The 23,879-nt window shown below is 46.0% G+C and overlaps 1 protein-coding gene across 1 annotated transcript in view; it reads left to right on the top strand.

Annotated features, from left to right (window-relative positions):
• Positions 1-23,879, top strand: part of LOC142068102 (M1-specific T cell receptor alpha chain-like) — a 241,018-nt gene that overhangs the window by 196,763 nt on the left and 20,376 nt on the right. The window contains exon 5 of the mRNA XM_075117344.1: positions 16,129-16,168. Within this exon, the coding sequence (XP_074973445.1) occupies positions 16,129-16,168 (40 nt within the window). The remainder of the gene's footprint in view (positions 1-16,128; positions 16,169-23,879) is intronic.

The following is a 23,879-nucleotide window of genomic DNA, read 5'->3' as shown; positions in this document are numbered from 1 at the left end:
TGTAAATCCATCTTTTCTGGCATACTCATCTTAAACTGCAACTTGAAGATAACTATACAGATATCTATATATTGTAGTCTAGAAACACTAATAAAATAATGTACTTCAGGGTTCTTTCATCCTTATTTATTATATCTGACATTTTTATTTGCTTCTTGGATATCTTATAGACTTAGTTCCTGCAAAATCCCTGAAAACTATTACTTAAAAACATGACTTGTACTTGTTGCTGAGAGTCATAAATTTTTGGCCACTATTTTTGACAGCCCTCTTTGTAAAACATCTTGGGTGTTAATGATGCAAACATTATTTAGAAAGAAATGAGACTGTGAGTACTCAAACCCCAATAAAGTCAATGTTACACTAATGTTGTAAAAGAAGTGACCGACTTTTGTGAGCAAATAAAAGGAGCTCACAAGGGAGATGTCTGGAGGGTTTATGTTAGCTTTTCCTTAGCAACACAAAGAGGGTATTCCCTATGTTTTTCAGCTGAAAATCACAACGAATAAGAAAGATCAGAGTGCTAGGAAATGACCTTCACCTGCAATTTACGACTGTAGCTGCTTGAAAACTTTGCACTTAGCTCAGAGCAAGGTTAAAGAACAGAAATCTGCCCTCAATGCCCTCTCATGCAATGAGTCTATCTGCCTGAATTAATTAATAATGAGTTAAGCAGAATTAGACGGAGATCTGAAGCTTGAGAAACTGTAGTTAAAGTGTACCCAGTCGGGAAGAATGACTCCAGAGAAGCCAAATGAGGCTTGTCATTTATCCTAGCTGAAAAGAGCACTCAGTAGTTTTGTGATGGGACATGGTTCCAGTAACTTAATGTAAATTTCTCGGCTCATGCACGGTGGTGCTGGTGTAGCCAACTCAAAGTGAGTCTGTCAGAAGGGGATACATCTGAAAGTCAGTGCAAGTAGGTCTGAAAGCAGAAATGCTTATTTGTGTAAATGTATGCAATATCTCAAATGATATAATTTTAGAGATCTCTCTGCACTATAATACTAGTCTTTGAGCAATTTGGAGGATGCCATTAGACATGACAAAATGCAAGCAATGTGGTGCCCAGTAACAGGATGAGAAGCACTGGGCACAGACTGAAACACAGGAGGCTCCATCTGGACATCAGGAAACATTTTATCACTGTAAAAGTGACCAAGCACTGGCACAGGTTGCCCAGAGAAGTTGTGGAGTCTCCCTTGTTGGAGCTATTCAAAAGCTGTCTGGACATGTGCCTGGGCAACCGGCTCTAGGTGGCCCTGCTTGAGCAGGAGGCTTGGACCAGGTGACTTCCAGGGGTCCCTTCCAACCTCAACCATTCTGTAATTTTGTCTCGTCTCCCTTCTGAAAGAGGTGGTGAAGTAGCCTGAATTTTTTTTGCCTTTGTAAGTTGAAACAGGCTTTCCATTGGAAAGACTTTGCTCAGGTGCTGCAGCTCCAGGTTCAAAAACATTAAAAAGAAATTGCATTGTAACATTAATTTGAAAGGTTAGCTTAACAAATCTGTGCAGACAAGAAAAAGATAATACTGAATTTTGGGGCTCCAATGCCAGTTTCTGTGAATCCCTGTGCATCTATTGGAATGAAAATAGAGGCAGAAAGTGGGACTCAGTTGCTCTGTGGAGTGTCCGTCTACACTTTTTGGTATAAAGTAAGATTATGGAAGTGTTTGTGGGTTTGGGTTTTTTCCCCCAAAAATTGGGAATGTGAGAACAGAGGCAAAAAAAAGTGCTAGAGAGGAATAAATCCTTAAGGCTTGGTTATCATTTTGGTGCTGTTCAGGGGATGAGGTGACATTTGAAAATAAAACCAAAATAAAACCCAAAACCTGAAGAAACATCATTTTTGTGTTTGGACTCTATTTAGGCTCTATTGAATGAAGAGTTTAGATAGTTTTGATGTGAGGTGCCTTAATGATGCAGGTTAGTGTAAGCTGGGATAAGATAAACACTGAGGTGGATGAAGGAAGTGCTATAGAAAAATTTCCACTCCTGTCTTGCTTTTTCTTATCCATCTTCATGGTTACAGTTAATTATTCAGACTTCTACAGTTGCTTTTATCATAGAAGGATGCAGCTACAATCTCCTTGGTGATAGCTATGAGCTGGGGTGGTGAGATAGGACCCTACAGCAGTGGTATTCACAGTAGCAAATTGTAATGAGAATTTTCACTGGGGTTTTGATGTAGGAAGCTTGAGAAGAAACACCCCTGGAGCTCTATGTATACACATCAAAGTTAAAAACTTCTTTGAGTCAAAAGCTACTGCCAGTATTTTTGGTAAAGCTCTTTGGCACAGTGAAACTCCACAGGTGTCTACAAAAAGCTGACTTTTGGAAAGGGGACAAGGCTGTCTGCTCATCCAAGTAAGTGCCAGAAATAAATATCTCAGAAACTGAGCTTGATGATGCTGAGATGAGCTTTGGCATTTAGGGATTTAAAGATAATTTCTTCCCCTAATGAGAAACTTTCCAATTAGCTGTGTTTCTACAGTTAGTAGGTGTGTCACATTTCAGATAAAGAATAAGCTAATGTTCACCTTGAAATTGTCAGACTTGTGAGGCCAAGTTTACTCCCTTTCATACCAAACATTCAAGTTCAAACCTGCTAGCCTAAGATTATTTTGCTTCTACCTTCATCACTGGTTTTTGAGGTATTTTTTTATGGTTAATATCTTCAAGATGAGAACTGTGCTTGAAAAATGCCTGTGTTCTGTTGTTTAGAGGGGGGACACTAGGAGAGCTGGGCTAAGCTTAGACAGCTCACATGTGTAGGATATATTTCTGGTCTGTCTCAAGACATCTAATTTCCTTGGACATGTAGTCCAGAGTGTCAGTTTCTTTGCGCCACGTGAAGGCTAAAAAAGAAAAGACTTTTCAAAGGAAGGTTTTTACTAGTTTCACAGTTAAAAATTGAAAGGCCATTTAATAAGTAGGGAGAAAGTCTGTCATGGATCAAAACTTTCCATGGCCAGGATTCTGTAAAGCTCTGCTATGGTGTAACTTTGGAGGTGGCGATCAAGAGCTTAAATGTGGATGAGGAATACACCTAAGAGTAACAACATGTAAGTCCAAAAGAAATGTGAAAGGCTTTAGAAAGCAAATGCCTGTGTTTCTGAGGTTTGTATGCACACAGATGTGGGCCACAGATGTCCAATACTAGTTCCCCATAGAGTTTAACTGAAGATTTGCGTCTTTGTTTTATTCTAAGTTTCCTGAATGGAAATGGGGAATGACATGTGAGTGCTTACATTTCAATATTCCAAGAAATATACCTGTTAATTTACATATAACTTAGGTTTTAAAAGCACTGGAATTTATTAATTTCCTTTTTGAGTTCAAGATGAACTTCCAACAATTATTTCTCTTAGTGTCTCGGCAACCAGATTTTTTAGTGTTCAGAAAATATCAGTATGTGTGGATTTTTCTCCCAAGGCAGACAATCAGATCTTTGATAGGAGCATGTAAGAACTTAATGTTTTCTAGAAGCACCTACTTTCATTTATTTCCAGATGACTTCCAAAAGTCAGAAGAAAAGGAGGTTTCATCTATAGTAGCTCAATACTTTGGATAAGATTATTCCTGCCTGTGTTACTGAGTATGACACAATTCTTAAACAGAAGTAGAAGTGATTTCCTGCAGCATGTTTTGGCACTTTTCACAGTGATCAACTGCCTCTGGAGTTTAAGCCGGAGCTGATCATTTATTTGCCAGTAAATGAGGTAGCAATAGAAACTAAGTTCATTAAAGCTTTTGTTACTGCATATACCATTATTCTGAGTTCTCCCCACAGGTGGTAATTCACCTTCTGGAATGGAAACAAACTGGTGGTAAACCCAGGTATTTTTTCCTAGTGAAGAGTCACCCTGTATAGATAAGGTGGAGTGATAATTACTTCTTCGTGAAAAATAAGTTTCCAATTTAAAGTGGAAAGGAAAGACAGGGACACATACAGAATCACAGAATCCCAGACTGGCGGGGGCTGGAAGGGCCCCCTGGAGCTCACCCCGTCCCACCCCCTGCATGAGCAGGCACCCCCAGAGCAGGGGCACAGGGCCGCGTCCAGGCGGGGGGTGAATGTCTCCAGGGAAGGGACCCCACAGCCTCTCTGGGCAGCCTGTGCCCCTGCTCTGGCACCCGCACAGGGAAGGGGTTTGTCCTCATGTTCAGGGGGAACTTCCCGTGTTCCAGCTTGTGCCCGTGGCCCCTTGGCCTGGCGTTGGGCACCGCTGAAAAGAGTCTGGCCCCATCATCCTGACACCCATAGAGGCGGTCAAGATATTGATGAATATTGATGAGATCCCCCCTCAGCCTTCTCCTCTCCTTTTTGAACTGGGGAGCCCAGCACTGGACACAGCACTCCAGATGTGGCCTCACTAGAGCAGAGCAGAGGGGGAGGAGAACCTCTTTTGACCTGCCAGCCACACTCTTAATGCACCGCAAGATACTCTTGGATACAATTATATGTAACAAGTTGAGGGTAATGTCTTTAGTTAAGCCATGAGTCTAATTCAGTAATGAAGTATGGATATCATAATTTAATATTCCCAATTGCATTTAGTTAAATTACCTTCTAAGAAAGGAGGAGATAAGAAGGCAAATATATTTCTCTAGATGTTTTTTGTAAAGCACTTGCTGGCTGTGTGAATAGAGCAAACTTTGGGAAATTAATATTTGGCTGGGGAACAAGAATTGTTATAATACCAAGTAAGTGAGAATTGAAAAATTTCATATATAAACACTAAGAACCTAACTTCTGTTTCCAAGGCTCAGCCCCTCATATCAATCCAATTTTACTAATTACACTTCTATGTGTTTTGTTTTTTAAGGATTTAATTTTTTGAAGGTTTAGGAAATCTTGTCTCTGTTCTGGTGAGTATCCATAAGACTGAAGAACCTTTCAATATTGATTTTTCTTATGCCAATCCCATGGCCTTCCCAAATGTACTATGTTACAAGGGCAGTAGTGTGGAATGAGTCACACAAATCTTTTTTATTCTTTTAAAATTAATATGTAGGCACAATAATGGTCACAGAGAAATGTTGCAGTGTTTAATGCTGTCCAATTTTTGTATCCACTCTTCATCTGAAATATGCTAAATGGAAAAAAAGTGAAATGTAGAACTTGTTTGCTTTTACAGACCCAAAATATATACTGATGTAGGCAGTAAAGTATTAATTGATGCCATTTGTGATAAGATTTGGTTTAGCAAAATTTTAACCAACAGGATTAGATTTCTGTGGATACAGTCATCTGCACAGCAAGACATTTTGTTTGATACTGGGTTCTAATTATTTTGGAAAGACATTTAACTCCATCATTCAGTGGTGATTTGGAATCTGTTAAATTCTTCCTGTAATGGTTTACGTAAAGCGCCTTGTCACAGTGTGATTGGAGGTTATGGAAAGTTCACTTTTGGTGGAGGAACTCACTTGTTTGTACTTCCAAGTAAGTCTTCTAGTAAAAATAGTGATCTCAGATCATAGTGTTTCCGCACATCCCAGATCCTGTGAGAGTCCATCCAGTGTGACTCCTGTGTCCTCAGCACAGCTGGGTGCAGAGGTGTTCTTGTGCTTTGGTCACAGGTATCTTGTCCCAGAGATTCAGACTGAATGATGAATTCAGATTCATCATTCAAAGGAAGTGAGCAGCAGTATAAATCAGACAGGCTAACGTCAAGTTTGTGTTAAATTCTGTTCTGCCTTTGCCACTTCAGTTAGGTAATTTTTATAAAGGAATTTGTATGACGCCCTTCCACCAAAGGCTAATATCTGATAAAGTGCATAGATTTTGGGGGGGGCTATGAGACAAATAGCCACTAATTTTCTACCTATTTTGGGGCTTTAGCAATGTTAGTTCAGAACTGCTGCATTCCCCATGCAAGCTAAGCAATTTAGAAGTAATTGGCAGTTTAATGGACCTCCCTTTTAGGCTTAGATATTCGAGCTACTTAAAATGTTATCTTGTTCTACTGGGTTGATTGACTTCATTGTCTATTGAATAGGCGTGATAAAATGGCCATCTGTGCTGCTGTTGAGAGCCCGATATACCTAAGAAACAGAATTCAGTAAAGTAAAATTAACTTTCTTTTCATTTAGTAGAAAGAAATCAGAACAATCTTCTGTTAATAGCAAAGAAATTTACAGTTTTCAGGTTTAAGGAAATTATCTGAGGAGAAAAGGAAGAAAACCAGTACAGACAGCATTTTCCATAAAATACATATCTATATATGACTGGGTTTGGTTTTGTTTGTGGGGTTTTTTTTCCATTTTGAACTATGAAAGGCACAAGTTTTCCTTTATAGTCAGGTCCTGTGACTCACCAGGATGCTTTTAGTCAAGAAATACTTAAGTTCAAATTTTAGATTTTTGTAGAAGCCTGTTGGCAATGCAACAGGAGGAGGAAGAAAGCAGATATTTGGACAGGGGACATGGTTAGTTGTGACACCAAGTAAGTGTAGTCTAGTTAATGACACTCAGCTTTTTTACCTGTTTCTTTTCATACTCTTCAAGATGTGGAGATCTATCTGCCTTTGAAGATAAAGAAAAAGTGTGGGGGGTGAGAAATTGAAAGCTGAATGTAAATTATAAGACAAATACTCAGTGGTATTAAGCAGGTTATTCTAACAAGTGTATGTTTTCACATAAGAAATAAAAATTCCTAAGGTATTCTAGAAGCTGGCCAAAGGCCAGGGGGCTTAGATTCAGTAGGGTAAGGTGATCAGATTTTCTGAAGAACATGAAAATACAGTTTGAAGGGCCAGTTTCACTTGCTCTGAGTTAAAGCAAAACATATCTGAAGTTTTCCAAAACTGTTTTGGAAACGTACCCAGCTCAAGTTATTGGTCCATAATGTCAACTTGTAGAGTGTGATTTTTATTCTTTTGTGACAGTCTTAAACAGGAATCTTACACTTGTTTTTCCTGTCTGTGTTATGTACGGGGTCGGACTAAATAATCTTAGTAAGTCCTGATTCTTGATTTGTGATCAGAACAGTATTTCTGTCAGATTTTGCCTTAGATTTATAGATGAGAAATTGTGGTTCTGCTAAATTCTGTGTCAAGCATTTATCTTTTCCAAAGGGCAGAAAATACTGGGAGGTGGGGAGGGTGGGCAGGGGGGGATGCTTTAATGAAAAATGATATGTAGGATATGTAGGAAATTATAGGAGGAAACTCAAGGTTTTCTTAGTAAGTGAGCACCACAATGTGTTAAAAATACAGGGAGTGATTTATGCTCTGATGAGGTGTGAAAAGGAGGACTCTGTGAGTTTGCATTCATGACACCTTCATTACTGCATTTCTAAAAGCCTTGCATAAACAAGTCATCCACTTAAATATATGTGGGACCACACAGTATATGCTATGAGTAGCTAAAATGTGGATATCCACCACAGAAATTCATTAGGAGTACGGCTAATTATTTGACTGCCAGGACAAGTTCTCTTTCTCTCTCATATATTTTAGTCTGCATATAAGTTCTGAACTCTCAGTGAGGAACCAAGAATGAAGGCTTGTGGTTAGTGTGCAAGCTTACAAAATGGAAACTTTCCAATGAGATTTCATAGAATCATAGAATCATTAAGATTGGTAAAGGCCTCTAAGATCATCAAGTCCAACCATCAACCCAACACCCCCAGGGCTCCTAAACTATGCCCTGAAGTGCCGCGTCTACACAGTGTTTGAACCCCCCCCAGGGATGGTGACTCCCCCACCTCTCTGGGCAGCCTGTGCCAGGGCCTGACCACTCTGGCAGTAAAGAAATTTTTCCTAATATCCTATTTTAAATATATGCACAGATTTCCTTTGCCAGGTTGAGTAAATCTGGGATGGGACCATCTTGGTTTGTTCCTGTCCAGATCATCACAGATTATTTCCCTGGTTTGTGTACAATTGCAGGGCAGGAAAGGTTTTTGCAAAGGAATCAAATGATGTGTGAATTCAGGAAACAGTTATAGCAAGTTGCAGTTTGGCAAAGGAACTAGGCTCAACGTTGAACCAAGTAAGTGCATGATCCGAACAAAAGTGTCTTGAGAAGTATTGGAGAAGCTGATGCTTGTAATTGGTAGTACATAATGAACCTGGGAAAGGAATCTCCTTCCATATCTACTGCTTCTAGGGCTGAAATGATAGTGTGGCTGGAGCATTCAGTGTAAAGACAGCAGCAAGAAATGTATGAGGTTTTTTGTAAGGTCACAGTAATACCTTATGGAAAGTAGCTGTTATGGGAGGAGTCCTTCTAACAGTAATTACAGTGGAAAGTTTCTACTCACACAAACGAAGCAAGGACTAGATTCCTAGCAAAATGAAAACAGTGTAAATCAGCATGGAGTGTCAGAGAGCTGTGACAAATCTTTTCCCAGACTACAGAATTGTCTCATTTTTCAAGATGCTTGAGCTTCATAGAATTCCTTGGTAGAAAAAGACATTTCAGACAGTATAAAAGAATGGATTTTCCTTATGCTTTTCATATTTATCCCTCTTGAAGAGTACCTTAAGAGCTACCCATGTGTGGAATTATATGGCCAAGAAACAGAGAGAAGAAGATGGCTCTTCAGAGGATTGGAAAGTCTCTGACCGATAAAAAAAAAAAGTGATGCATTAACAGAGATAGAAGAGCCTGCACAAGTTGTGTTCCTGTGAAATACTGGACCAAGTGTCCTAAGCCAAGCTTTTTTTTTTTTTTATTTTTTTCTAGTAGGTGTTGGAAGGGCCCTCTGGAGATCACCCCGTCCCACCCCCTGCTGGAGCAGGCACCCCCAGAGCAGGAGCACAGGGCTGTGTCCAGACGGGGTGTGAATGTCTCCAGGGAAGGGACCCCACAGCCTCTCTGGGCAGCCTGTGCCCCTGCTCTGGCACCCGCACAGGGAAGGATTTTTTTCTCATATTGAGGTGGAACCTCCCATGTTCCAGCTTGTGCCCGTTGCTTCTTGTCTAGTCATTGGGCACTATTGAAAAAAGCCTAGTCCCATCATCCTGACACCCTCCCTTATTTATATAGATAGGTATTGATGAGATCCCCCTCAGCCTTCTCTTCTCCAGGCTGAACAAACCCAGGTCTCTCAGCCTTTCCTCATAAAGGAAAACTGTTCAGGACTGGGGAGTCAAGTGCTTCTGGTAATGTTTCTCTCTCTTTACCAAGGCACAGCTTTGAAAATAAATGTTAACTCTATGATTTCTGTAGAGAGGGTCTTAGATTATTCCTGGCTAAGCCAAAGCATCCTACGTTCAGGGCACTTCACCTTTCTTGACATGTAAAAAGTAATGACATGAAACCTGCTAGGAGGTAAAGAGGGGAAAAATGCAGCCTTCTTTTTGTGGGGATATCTGGCAGGCATTTTACACATATAGTTTTATTTCAGTGACTAGAGTCTCCTGCCATGGAACCTGAAAAGCATGGCTTTTTTTTTTGTAAGAGAGCTTTTGACAGTGTGTATTCAGGAAATGCAGCCAGACTCATCTTCGGAAGAGGAACCAGGCTGCTGACAAAGCCCAGTAGGTATATCTTCACCAATACGGCTATGAAAGACAGAGTACTTCAGGTCTTTTGTCAGATCTTCCTTAAAATAGACGGGAAGAGACTCTTTAAAATAGCAAGGCAAGAGGGCATGGGGAAGAAAAGCACATTCTAAGCAATTTGCTTTTAACTTCTCTGTCATGTTGATGTGAGTGAAACAGGTCAGGAATTGCTATTGTTCTGCTAAAATCGGTGAACGACCTTGGTATTGTGCAAGCACCACGTTAGTCAGGGTGAACCCTACAGCAGAATAGATTTGAGATTAGTGTTCATGGATAAGTTTTGTCTGCTCAAGATTAGGTGAAACTGGCTTCTGGGACTTAGGTTTGGATCCTTTACTGGGTTCGTTGCCAACTAAATAAACAAGAAAAATTAGGACCTTAAATCGGTTTTCTCTGGCAGTTTCCTTCTGTCTATTTTTCTTCTTGGCTTCTTTCTCTTGTGGGTCTGGTCCCTTGCTTAACTTCTGAGATTGAGTAGCTGGCTGGTCAATCTATACTCCTTCTTTAGACCATGAGAAATTTTAGAAAGAGCTATGTTAGTTATTTTTAAAAAATGGTGGAAAATTCATCCCACTTCAATATGTCTAACAGTGTGTTCTGGCTTTTAAAGGCTGAGACTTCTCTCCTTTAAAATTTTTGTACAGAGGCTTATTACTGTAGGACAGCTGAGTCTTCCTGGAAACATACATTTGGGAGAGGGACACAATTAATTATGAAATCAGGTATAGCTTAAAACAAATAGTTGTTTCTTCTTATAAATGCAAGGCTGAGATTCCCCTGTCCTCCTAACTATGGCAAAAAATATTTTACTTAAGCTGTCCAAGGAGTTTCAACTACCTTATACTAACAGGGTAATGGGCTTGATTTTCTACTTCATGCATTTCAGAATTGTCTCTATCCACATTTCTATGGAAGGATCAGAGGCATGCAACTAGAAAAATATCCTAATTTGAAGACAAAGGTATGTGACAAGGTCACATCTGTGTTCCCCCTTGGTCTCTTTTGAAAAATGCATATACTTGTCTGGACCAAAAGTTATGTGTAGTTTTTGTTAGTGGATGTGTCACTGTGTGAATTCAGCATCCAACTGGAAAGTCACTTTTGGAAGTGGGACACAACTGATGGTAAAACCAGGTAGGTAGAAACCCTGATGGAGTAAGGATAGGAAAGCCTAATTTCCCTCTCTGTGAAACAGCCATTTAAATTCCATTGTTCTTTCCTTCTGTGGCCAACTGAAGGTCAAGTTTGACCTTGCATCAGGGAAAAAAAAATTATAAAGCTAAATACCTATTTGGAAGACTGGACTTTCCTGTATGTGTCATTGAAACTATAACATTTGTGAATGTTAAAAATGTGTTGAATGCAGGTTCTGGAGCAATGACTGTAATAATAATTTTCTGGATAGCCTCTATTGATATCAATTGTCCTCATGAGAGGACAGAGAGAGAACATCCATCCTAATGGACTGTATGCTAGATGTTTCTTTTTCTCCAAAAAGAATAAGCAAAGCTTTTCACAGTTGGAGAGAGTAGTCCTACCCCAAATACTCATTTTCTTCACTACTCCACATTCCCAGACCTGCACAGATACTCTCTGTCCTTTTATTTACATTACCCAGAACCTTGTCCTCATTAATTCTCAGAAGCTGCAGTTCTTGTCTCAGCTAGGAAAACTGCCTTACCTTTTGCTCTGGTACTCCTGCTTCTAGCTACAGACACGTTTCCATCCACATTTTCACTCCTTGAAAAAAAAAGGCTGTCTTGGGAAGGGATCAGAACAAGCAGGTCATTGTTTGTTTGGGGAATCAGGAAGGTATTCTGAAGATATGCACTACATCAGGAAAGTCCATATCTATGATTTTAATGTTGCTCTAATGCTGAAAGAGGAATTTTGCTGTTAATCCCTGTAGCCTTTCTTTAGATGAATGAAGGAAAAAATTTCAGTCAGTGGTCATGCCTGTCAAAACTGAAAAAACCCATAAAATAGGAAAATCTAAATTTAAAGGAAAAATAAGTTAAAGTTGCCAAGGAATTTACTTGGGTAGACTAAGTTAAAAGAAAGGTCAAGCAGGACTAATAAGCTACTGGAGGAAGGAAAAAGTGTTTTTGTTTTGAAGACAAATACTGTGTGAGTAGCTATGGAAACAAATTTTTGGAAACAGTGCGCAGCTAAGGGTAAAAACAAGTAAGCTTCAGACGATTTAGTGCTCGATATTGTATATGAAAACACATTAAAAAAATCATACTAGTGATATTTTGTATGAGTTGAAGAAAGGCCCAAAAAGATATGCCCTAAAACATTAATCTGTCAGTAATCTACTTCCTTCCTTCGGCTAAGCATAGTAGGACCGTGAACCAATTTGCTCAGGGCCAGACTTTATGTGCCATGGCCATGTGAGCATGCGTTGTCTTCCTCACTAAGTGCGTGGATGAGCCTGTGTTCTTGTTCAGGTGAAAATCACTGTGTGAACTACAACAAGCTCACGCTTGGCAAAGGGACACAACTTCAGGTTTTGCCCAGTAAGTGCCACTACTTCCTTTCAGTCTATCCATGCGTGGCAATGCTACCGACTGCCCAACGGGCAGCAGATTTCCAGCATCTCTCTTCCTGGGCTTGTGGCCCTTCAGCTGTGGGATTACAAGTCACCTGCTTCCCTCCAGGAAAGGCTGTGGCTCAGGGCAGAGGCAGCAGTGCCTCAAAATGGGGTTTGTGCCCATAGGTCCAACAGCGCTCGTGATCGCACAGAGAGGTCAGGGAGGGTCTTCACTTCAGGAGGTAGCTGACTACAAGTCACAGTCAGCACTGTCTAGTCGAGTGATGGTGCCCAGCTTTGCCAAGTATTTGGGAAGGTTTTTGCTGAGGGAGGAAATGCTGTGTGACCACGGGGGCTGGTGCGTATAAACCTGTTTTTGGCTCTGGAACGAGGCTCACTGTTAGGCCACGTAAGTCCAACGCTGCTCCTATGCTGTTTTCTTTGAGGTTCTTCCCGGAGTGACTGAGTGCAGCAGTGTTTGATGGTGTTTGATCGCTTAGGTGTGACCATATCAAGCAATGGCGTTTGCTTTAAGGGAAGGTGCCTGCTTGGTCCAGAGCGACCCTTCTTGCTCTCAGTTTGGCTGGGATGGACAGAGCGGACACACGCCTGCTCCTGAATGTCCCAGCTGCCCCGAGGGGAGACTGTCCGATGCCGCTGCATCCTGGCGGGGTTTGTGTTGCAGTGGGAAGGGCTGTCACCCTTCTGCTGCCCCTCCTAGCCTAGGCACTGGGGCTCCCGGTAGACAGACTTGTTTGTATCTGGGTCACCTCTCACAGGGAAAAGGGAACATCGGCACTATTTCATTGAATGCAGACAATGTAGGATGTCAGAGGAGTCTCTAGACCAGAGACCTTGCAAGAATATCCCGCTAATGTGAGTGATCACGGCTGGAAAATGCTCTGGTGCTTAGAAGGAGCCCTCAGGTGGAGGACTCCTGTTATTTAGACAAATGTGCTATGGACATGCTGCTCCAGGATGCTGATAATCCGGCAGCCAACAGGAAGAGAGGCGTGCTTTAGGACAGACAGGCAGACTGACCAACTTGTGCTCAGTACCTGTGTATGGTTGTGCAAGGTGGCTGGGGGTACGTAAAGGGGGTTCAGCTCTGTTCCTTACCTCGATGCTTTCAGGCAGCTTGGGCAAGGCTCAGCTCATGCTTGGTGCAAATGTTTCCCAATAGTCATGTCAAAGGGCTCTAGGTAGGTAGCTTCCTTTTCTGAGCATAAGCAGAGAGAGCAAAGCTGGGGATCCTTTTGATACTTGCTTTCAGCCTGGATAAGGTGTGGAGAGTGAAAGGAAGAACCTAAGGTGGCTGAGCAGACAGCCAGGAGTGGAAGGACCCTCAAAAAAAGCCAAGCAAGTGAAATTGTCTGCCACTGACCCACTCAGCAGAAATGCCACAGGTTTCCACGATAGTGTGAGCATCCCGCTTGCCCAGGGTGTCAGCGAAGAGGCTGACAGCACGGCCCCACTGGCGGAGCTGTTGCCAGCTGGGATCTAACCCTCCGGGTTTCTGTAAAGTGCTCTGCCGTTGTGACAACAGCCTCAAGTTCACCTTTGGCTCAGGGACTAAAGTCACCGTCTGGCCAAGTAAGTGGGCTGACGGCTGCGTGTTGCAGTCTCAACCAACAATTATGTCCTAAGGCTGTGCTGTGACTTGGCAAGAAAAGGAACTGGCTAGTTGAAATGCAGAGTGTGGATTTAAATACCGTAATGCCTCTTGCATTGTGAACAGTCCCACCTGTGTGTGTAAGCATGGACCGACAGGAGGGTGGGCGCCATCAGTTACCCTGACCCTAGACGGCGTTCACGTTGTTGTTCTCATCCCTTTTTGGCATTCCTCTACAACAAGGCTTTTGGGCAGGATCATAAAGTGTTCCCTGCTACCTAAGGAGTAGGTTCCTCCCACCTCTGATACCTGAGGTGACTGTAATCAGATCTAGCTATTCCAATGGATCTGTACACGGAAAAAGGTGTTTGTCAGAGAGAGGCTAGAGGAGGTCTGTGGAAATCTGTATGGGTATTCATAGCTTCTCTCAGAGGCAGATCCATGACTGCATACATCCAGCACGGCCGAGAGGCGGCTGGATAAAGACGCCCATTTTGCAAAGACCTGTCACACAGTGCTACTTCTGGAGCATGGGGAAAACTCACATGGGGGAGTGGAACCAAACTTCTTGTTGCCCCAGGTGAGCTGTCTCTTCTGTGAGTCAAGGTGGGCTCAATATCGGCAATACTGTACCCTAGCTTCCAAAATAGCAGTGTAGTGGCCCTGTGGAGCAACTTGGGATGGTTTCAGTATCCCCTGGGAAGAATGTGAATGCCTGTGCGTTGCAATCTCACTCAAGCCTTGTCTTATAAGTCTGTGCTCCAGCACAGCGCGGGAGGTGCACAGCGGCGAGGAAAGGTAAACTGAGCCCTCAGGGAAAGCTTATGTTGTTGCTAATCTAGAAAACCGACGGACATCGCAAGGGGAGAGAGCAGAAAGGTAACAGCGACCGGTCAGACTGACTTAGGAAACCAATGGCTAGAGGGTGCTTTTTTCCTTTTGCACATCCAACCAAGACCATGCTGTTTTGGCCCTCTGTCCTGAAATGTCCCAGTGGATGCCTGGTGTTCTCCAAGGAGCTTGAGAAAGTCATCTTTGGCTTTTTCATCTTTCCCTCCTGTTGGTCTTGCAGTTCCCAAGGCAAACGCCCCCTCCTGCCGAAGGGGCTTGTCTCTTTCCTCAAAAGGAGACCAGAGCGGGCGAGGGATCGGACTAAGCCTTGGGTTCTTGTTAGGGTGTGCACCATTGTGGGAACATCAACACAGGAAAACTCCAGTTTGGGCCAGGGACGAAGCTACGTGTTCGGCCAAGTATGTGTTCTTCTCCTGCTTCTCCACTTCACACTGTCTCTTCCTGCTGCATTCCTACTTCTTGGCATCTTGGGATCATAAAGAGAAGTCAGAGGCAGAGCAGAAAGACAGAGAGGGATTCTGTTTCCCTGGGCCTTGGCACGGCTGGGCAAAGGCTTGGGGAGAGCTGCTGCTCCTGATGTGGCTTGCTGGGCATTTTGTTATGGAAGGAAATGCTGTGTGACTTTAACTACGGCACCAACAAGCTGGCCTTTGGCTCAGGGACCAGACTGTCCGTCCAGCCAAGTGAGTGTGTGGCTTATCCTTGGTCTTCCATACGCCTCTCTTGCAGTCAGGGTGTTTTCCTATTCAACCTTTTATTTTACCTTTGCGCACCTGAAATGCCTTCTCTCCCATCACGGGCTCTGAGAATGCCTTCAGCTTAGTCTCTCATGAAGCTGTGGTTGGACAGAGCAAACCTCAACTCTATGTGTGTGTGATTTTTGGAAAAGTGTCACCTGTGCCTGCCTGGGAAGGTCCTTCTCAGCCACACTAACGGCTTCCTTGCTATGGGGACATGAGAGTGTTTGTGTAATGGCTTTTGTTGCCGTGAGTGCCAGTGGGAACAGGTACACCTTTGGAGCTGGGACAAAGCTAACTGTGAAGCCTTGTGAGTACTGTCAAAGCTACTTCTTAGCCCTGCAGGGCACTGCAGAAATGTCCAAGGCAGCAATGTCAGGGTGTAAATTTTGGGAAGCCTTCCTGTGATCAGGCACAACGCTGTGCCCTCTCTCTGGGAGTGGAAAAGCTGCAGCTGCTGTGGGAGGAGAGGGGACAGTGCAGAAGGTTTGTCTTTGTGAAGGGGAGAAATCTCTTTACAATGCCATGTAAGTGCCCTGAGATTGAGAGAAACGCATAGGTCTCAACAGGCGTGTCCTGATCAGCGCTGGCCGCTCCTGAAGGGGCTCAAAGGCAGCACTGCACCGCTTGTGGTCAAGGGCACTGTCAGAGGAAGAGCACCTGTGTCTTAGCCTGGTGTGTCTGTGTGTGTGTAAGGATGCTGTCGTAGCTCAGGAATTAGTGATTTCCCTTGTCTTCCACCTTTCTTCCCATGCTCTGCCAGGAAAGAAAGTCGTCAGTCTCTTCTGCAGGTGACGGTGTTTCCTTTCTGCTAGCTGCAGGGTTGTTGTAAAGCTGGCTGTGGCTGTGGCAATTTGCTGGGGTGGGTCTTGGCAAGCTCACCTTTGGGCATGGAAGCAGACTTTCTGTGAAACCCAGTAAGTAGCTCTGTATTAGCTGGCTTTCAGTGTGCCCCAAAGGAGCATCTTGCTGTCCCTCCTTGATCTCTATAGGAGGTCTTGTACTGTTTTATGCAGCAGAAGTTGTGCCTGCAGTTTTTGTTAGTGGATGTGTCACTACGTGATTTCAGCATTCACCTGGAAAGTTGCCTTTGGGAGTGGGACACAACTGAGGGTGAAACCTGGCAGGTGGAAACCCAGCCTGGAGACGTAAAGATCGGGAAGTCAGATCCCTTATTTGGAAAAAAAAAAAACCAGCTGAGCTGTGTTAAAAACTGTCTGCACAGGGACGACGTTGGTGCGTGTGTGTGCGCATGTGTGTACGTGAGATATAGCAGGCATTTTGAAGATGTGTGCAGAAGGGTCCAGGGAAGGTATCTGCTTTCAGGGACAATATTTAAGGCTGAGTGAGGAGCTGTGATCATAATCCTGAATGTTGTCTCTATACGGGACAAGGATGTACTCGGGGGTCGTCTCTGTCAGAGCAGAAAGGGATGACCTGCTGCTAGAGTTGTAGAAGAAATGGCCAGGTGGAGGGGAGACGTGACTCCCAGGGTTTTTGTTGTGCAGACAAACACTGTGTGTCCAGTTATGGGAACCGAGCCATCTTTGCAGGTGGAACTCAGCTAAGGATAGCTCCCAGTAAGTTTTAAAGCCTTCTCCTGCTCAGCTGGGTGGAACAGTGTTGTGTTCATGAGCTAGTGTAACTGAAGCGGAGGGTTCTGGCTGGTTCAATCTGTGGGGCTTTTTGCTCTGCTTTCTCTGGTAGCAGCAGGGACCTTGATTCAACAAGACTGTGAATTTACTCCTTCTGCTTACTCTGCTACCAGCTCCTGCTCTCTGCCTTTCACATAAGCAGCCCGGGGTCCTGCACCTTCTTGCTCAGAGACAAATCTTTTGCACCATGGCCATCGACACCTGTGAACAGCGTGTGTGTGGGGAGTCGCTGATGGCTCTGCCCAGCACAGCCCTGGGTGGTTGTCCTTTGCTCAAGAAAGGACAAATTAACAATGCTTGTGTTTGCAACAGAACCTCATTTGCCATCCCTCCTATAGAAGAGGTTCCTAAGAGATTACTGCTGGTAGCGCTTATACTTGTGCCGCATTACTGCAGTGGTGAGAGGCGAACGTGGACCGGCGGTAACTGTTACAGCTGAAAGGGGTGATTGCTTTCCTGCCGTGCATACAGCAGAGACAGACTTTCTGCTGCTCTAAGTTTAGGCAGCACCATTGATCCAACCTCAAGCATATGGGCTTTAGCTGAAGTAACTCAAAGTGTAGTTCAAGTCCAGGTTGGCAGATTCCTCGTGTTTGGAAAAGCTGCTAGCTCAGGGGACACAAGCAGGCCTTCCTTGGTGCTGCCAACAGCTCAGGTTGTTTGGGGGAACAGGAAACAGGTGTCCAGAAGTGACCTGCTTCTCCGTTGGACCCCTGTCAGACCCACACAAAGTGTAAACCCAGGTGTTCCTTGTGGTCTTCCAGATCCCCCCTTGCCAAGGCTACAGTTATTCCTGGCTTCAGAAGCCCGGGCTTGATGGGAAGGAGCGGACCTCCTGGAGGTTAGCGGTCGAGTGTCTGTCATGAGAGTCATGGTTTTTGCTGGGGTGTGAAGGACTGTGTGAATACAGGGAACTACAAAGTGACGCTGGGGACAGGGACATGCCTGGTTGTGAAGCCCAGTGAGTACAGCTGCTGCCCAGATGGGGGTATTTCTTGTGGTTCTTTGTTACCCCAGTCCTCCCTTTCCACCTCCCTGAGCACTTACCTTTATCTGATCGGATCAGGGTCCTTCCCAGCCTGTGGGCACTGGGCTTTCCGGCATCTCTCTCCTTGAGATTGCGCCTCTTCAGGTGTGGGCTGACATGCCGCCTGCTTTCCTCCAGGACAGGCTTTGGGTCAAGGCAGAAGCAGCAGCCCTCACAAATGGGGTTTGTACCCATAGGTCCAATGGTTATGGTGGCAGCTTGGTCCAGAGCGACCCTTCTTGCTCTCAGTTTGGCTGGGATGGACAAAGCGGACACACGCCTGCTCCTGAATGTCCCAGCTGCCCCGAGGGGAGACTCTTCGATGCCACTGCATCCTGGGGGGGTTTGTGTTGCAGTGGGAAGGGCTGTCACCCTTCTGCTGCCCCTCCTAGCCTTGGCACGGCTGGGCAAAGGCTTGGGGAGAGCTGCTGCTTCTGAAGTGGCTTGCTGGGCTTTTTGTCATGGAAGGAAATGCTGCGTGAGTACGGCTCCGGCTACAGCAAGGTGACCTTTGGCTCGGGCACCAGACTGTCCGTCCAGCCCCGTGAGTGCGCAGCCCGCCTGTGTGTCCTTTGTCCAAAGTCCTTGAGTGTCCACCATAGTGCCCCATTAGATGTACTTGTTGCGTCTGGGTCACGTTACAGAGTGGAAGGAGAACATCGGCGCTCCTTCATTTCATGCAGAGAGTGTAAGGCATCAGGGGAGTCTCTGAGAGGGCGGGCACGTGCAAAAAAGCTCCCACTTGGATGAGCAACTTCGCCTGAAACATGGTTTTGGGAACAGATTTCCCCATGTTCCGGGGAGCAGCACTGCCTTTAGGCCTGTTGCATCAGAGAGCTTTGCAATATCTTTTTGTAGATGCTCATCTGCAGGGTTGACAGGGACATTTTTCTAAATAAATATGTCAGAATGTGCATGGTGCAGAGAAAGTCACTTTTGGAACGGGAACTGTGCTTTCAGTGGTAGTTTCTAAGCAGCCAACTGCACTGGAAACTGGAATCGCTTCATTTCTCTCTTCCTCCTTCTTGTTCAGTGGTTAAAAGCTTGGGTACTGCCCAGTGAAACCCAAGCGCTCCTTGTCTTCTTCCAGACACCTCCACGTCAGTCGCTTCTGTGAAGAGTGCAAGTAAGCTGGGGAATAGGTTTTCCCTCGTTCCTGGTAATGACAGCGGAGGCGAGCCTGTTGTGTCAGGGAGCTTTGCTGGGGCCGTGTGTTTGAGATCACGTGCAGGGCTGAGGGAGGTTTTTGTAATGAAAAGTGTTGGAGTGTGAATGCTGCAGGCAAAGTTGCTTTGGGAAAGGGAACGGTGCTTTCAGTGATACCAGGTAAACAGCCACTTGCCTTGGAAACTGGAATTGCTTAATTTTTGTCCGGCTCTTAATTGATTTGAGGGGAAGAATTCTGGGGACCGAACTGTGCGTTTCTCCAGGTGTCCCTAGGACTTGGTTGTCCGGCATGTCTCATGGCCTTGTGCCCTGCGCGGTCCGTTACAGCACCAGAGCTTCTTTACGTGCCTGTTGCCATTCCTCCCTCCACCCTGAGTATGGATGGATGTGCGTGTCATAGATACTGATACTCCAGAGAAATGTGGCGGCACGGTCCCATCCACACTGAAGTTGTTCCAATGGTCCTTTGGCTCTCCGATGTCACTGTGTCCCAGCGGGGTTTGGGTTGTAGTGGGCAGCAGCGTGTGAGCAATGGTGGCTACCAGAAAGGAACCTCTGGGAGTGCGAGAAGGCTCCTTGTGATGCCCAGTAAGTGCTTGCTGACCAAGGCAGCAGTGCCTGATGCCTTCAACACTCTCTGAGCTCCAGGGAACATGCACCACGAGACTGGTTTTCTCTCACCTTGAGAGAGATTTGCCACTATAACAGCCACCCAGGGGTGCTGCAGGGACTGGAGGAGGAGGAGGTTTGGGGGCACCCCTTGGTTCTGGCACCAGCCCTGGCCTCATCCCACACAGGCGGACTATCAGCCTCTGCTCCTTCCCCAGGATCCTCCTGCATTGTGTCACCCTTCTGCTGTCCCTCCAAGCCTTGGCACGGCTGGGCAAAGGCTTGGGGAGAGCTGCTGCTTCTGAAGTGGCTTGCTGGGCTTTTTGTCATGGAAGGAAATGCTGCGTGAGTACGGCTCCGGCTACAGCAAGGTGGCCTTTGGCTCGGGCACCAGACTGTCCGTCCAGCCCCGTGAGTGCGCAGCCCGCCTGTGTATCCCTTGTGCAAAGTCCCTGAGTGTCCACCATAGTGCCCCGTTAGATGTACTTGTTGTGTCTGGGTCACCTTTCATAGGGGAAGGACAACAGAGGTGCTGTTGCATTTAAGGCAGATGCAGGAGAGGAGTCTCTGAGATGGTGAACTTGCATGGAAGCCCCACGCTGTGGCTCAGGGCAGAGGCAGCAGTGCCTCAAAATGGGGTTTGTGCCCATAGGTCCAACAGCGCTCGTGATCGCACAGAGAGGTCAGGGAGGGTCTTCACTTCAGGAGGTAGCTGACTACAAGTCACAGTCAGCACTGTCTAGTCGAGTGATGGTGCCCAGCTTTGCCAAGTATTTGGGAAGGTTTTTGCTGAGGGAGGAAATGCTGTGTGACCACGGGGGCTGGTGCGTATAAACCTGTTTTTGGCTCTGGAACGAGGCTCACTGTTAGGCCACGTAAGTCCAACGCTGCTCCTATGCTGTTTTCTTTGAGGTTCTTCCCGGAGTGACTGAGTGCAGCAGTGTTTGATGGTGTTTGATCGCTTAGGTGTGACCATATCAAGCAATGGCGTTTGCTTTAAGGGAACGCCTTGATGGGAAGGATCAGAACTCTGGGAGATTAGTTGTAGAGTAACTGGCATGAGAGCTGATGTTTTTTTCTGGGGTGTGAGGGACTGTGTGAACACAGGGAATGGCAAATTGACACTGGGGACAGGGGCACGCCTGGTTGTGAAGCCCCGTGAGTACAGCTGTTGCCCAGCTGCGGGTATAACTGGTGCCGTGTTATCCCAGTCCGCCCTTTCCAGCTCCCTGAGGACTTACCTTTATCTGATTGGATGAGGCTTGTTTGAGGCTCTGACAAAGACCTGGATGCCCAGGGCCTTTCCTGAGTTGGGCTCTACGGGGTCCCACTTTCCCATCCTGCCCTTCTCTTCCTCGGCTAGAGGATCAGGACCAGCTTTGGTAAAAGGGCACAACACCAGAAGCTGCTTTACACAGAGCTGGCATACAGATTTCTGGATGCCAGCTGAAAGTTTTCTGCTAATCAGGGACAAGCTGGGGTCTCGGCTCCCCAAGAGTACAGGTTGTCTTCCTCACTAAGTGCGTGGATGAGCCTGTGTTCTTGTTCAGGTGAAAATCACTGTGTGAACTACAACAAGCTCACGCTTGGCAAAGGGACACAACTTCAGGTTTTGCCCAGTAAGTGCCACTACTTCCTTTCAGTCTATCCATGCGTGGCAATGCTACCGACTGCCCAACGGGCAGCAGATTTCCAGCATCTCTCTTCCTGGGCTTGTGGCCCTTCAGCTGTGGGATTACAAGTCACCTGCTTCCCTCCAGGAAAGGCTGTGGCTCAGGGCAGAGGCAGCAGTGCCTCAAAATGGGGTTTGTGCCCATAGGTCCAACAGCGCTCATGATCGCACAGAGAGGTCAGGGAGGGTCTTCACTTCAGGAGGTAGCTGACTACAAGTCACAGTCAGCACTGTCTAGTCGAGTGATGGTGCCCAGCTTTGCCAAGTATTTGGGAAGGTTTTTGCTGAGGGAGGAAATGCTGTGTGACCACGGGGGCTGGTGCGTATAAACCTGTTTTTGGCTCTGGAACGAGGCTCACTGTTAGGCCACGTAAGTCCAACGCTGCTCCTATGCTGTTTTCTTTGAGGTTCTTCCCGGAGTGACTGAGTGCAGCAGTGTTTGATGGTGTTTGATTGCTTAGGTGTGACCATATCAAGCAACGGCGTTTGCTTTAAGGGAAGGTGTCTGCTTGGTCCAGAGCGACCCTTCTTGCTCTCAGTTTGGCTGGGATGGACAGAGCGGACACACGCCTGCTCCTGAATGTCCCAGCTGCCCCGAGGGGAGACTGTCCGATGCCACTGCATCCTGGCGGGGTTTGTGTTGCAGTGGGAAGGGCTGTCACCCTTCTGCTGCCCCTCCTAGCCTAGGCACTGGGGCTCCCGGTAGACAGACTTGTTTGTATCTGGGTCACCTCTCACAGGGAAAAGGGAACATCGGCACTATTTCATTGAATGCAGACAATGTAGGATGTCAGAGGAGTCTCTAGACCAGAGACCTTGCAAGAATATCCCGCTAATGTGAGTGATCACGGCTGGAAAATGCTCTGGTGCTTAGAAGGAGCCCTCAGGTGGAGGACTCCTGTTATTTAGACAAATGTGCTATGGACATGCTGCTCCAGGATGCTGATAATCCGGCAGCCAACAGGAAGAGAGGCGTGCTTTAGGACAGACAGGCAGACTGACCAACTTGTGCTCAGTACCTGTGTATGGTTGTGCAAGGTGGCTGGGGGTACGTAAAGGGGGTTCAGCTCTGTTCCTTACCTCGATGCTTTCAGGCAGCTTGGGCAAGGCTCAGCTCATGCTTGGTGCAAATGTTTCCCAATAGTCATGTCAAAGGGCTCTAGGTAGGTAGCTTCCTTTTCTGAGCATAAGCAGAGAGAGCAAAGCTGGGGATCCTTTTGATACTTGCTTTCAGCCTGGATAAGGTGTGGAGAGTGAAAGGAAGAACCTAAGGTGGCTGAGCAGACAGCCAGGAGTGGAAGGACCCTCAAAAAAAGCCAAGCAAGTGAAATTGTCTGCCACTGACCCACTCAGCAGAAATGCCACAGGTTTCCACGATAGTGTGAGCATCCCGCTTGCCCAGGGTGTCAGCGAAGAGGCTGACAGCACGGCCCCACTGGCGGAGCTGTTGCCAGCTGGGATCTAACCCTCCGGGTTTCTGTAAAGTGCTCTGCCGTTGTGACAACAGCCTCAAGTTCACCTTTGGCTCAGGGACTAAAGTCACCGTCTGGCCAAGTAAGTGGGCTGACGGCTGCGTGTTGCAGTCTCAACCAACAATTATGTCCTAAGGCTGTGCTGTGACTTGGCAAGAAAAGGAACTGGCTAGTTGAAATGCAGAGTGTGGATTTAAATACCGTAATGCCTCTTGCATTGTGAACAGTCCCACCTGTGTGTGTAAGCATGGACCGACAGGAGGGTGGGCGCCATCAGTTACCCTGACCCTAGACGGCGTTCACGTTGTTGTTCTCATCCCTTTTTGGCATTCCTCTACAACAAGGCTTTTGGGCAGGATCATAAAGTGTTCCCTGCTACCTAAGGAGTAGGTTCCTCCCACCTCTGATACCTGAGGTGACTGTAATCAGATCTAGCTATTCCAATGGATCTGTACACGGAAAAAGGTGTTTGTCAGAGAGAGGCTAGAGGAGGTCTGTGGAAATCTGTATGGGTATTCATAGCTTCTCTCAGAGGCAGATCCATGACTGCATACATCCAGCACGGCCGAGAGGCGGCTGGATAAAGACGCCCATTTTGCAAAGACCTGTCACACAGTGCTACTTCTGGAGCATGGGGAAAACTCACATGGGGGAGTGGAACCAAACTTCTTGTTGCCCCAGGTGAGCTGTCTCTTCTGTGAGTCAAGGTGGGCTCAATATCGGCAATACTGTACCCTAGCTTCCAAAATAGCAGTGTAGTGGCCCTGTGGAGCAACTTGGGATGGTTTCAGTATCCCCTGGGAAGAATGTGAATGCCTGTGCGTTGCAATCTCACTCAAGCCTTGTCTTATAAGTCTGTGCTCCAGCACAGCGCGGGAGGTGCACAGCGGCGAGGAAAGGTAAACTGAGCCCTCAGGGAAAGCTTATGTTGTTGCTAATCTAGAAAACCGACGGACATCGCAAGGGGAGAGAGCAGAAAGGTAACAGCGACCGGTCAGACTGACTTAGGAAACCAATGGCTAGAGG

Source organism: Phalacrocorax aristotelis, chromosome 23 (assembly GCF_949628215.1).
Source record: "Phalacrocorax aristotelis chromosome 23, bGulAri2.1, whole genome shotgun sequence".
Classification (NCBI taxonomy): Eukaryota; Metazoa; Chordata; class Aves; order Suliformes; family Phalacrocoracidae; genus Phalacrocorax; species Phalacrocorax aristotelis.
The sequence above is the reverse complement of the archived record's forward strand: the minus strand, read 5'-3'. Positions and strand labels throughout refer to the sequence as shown.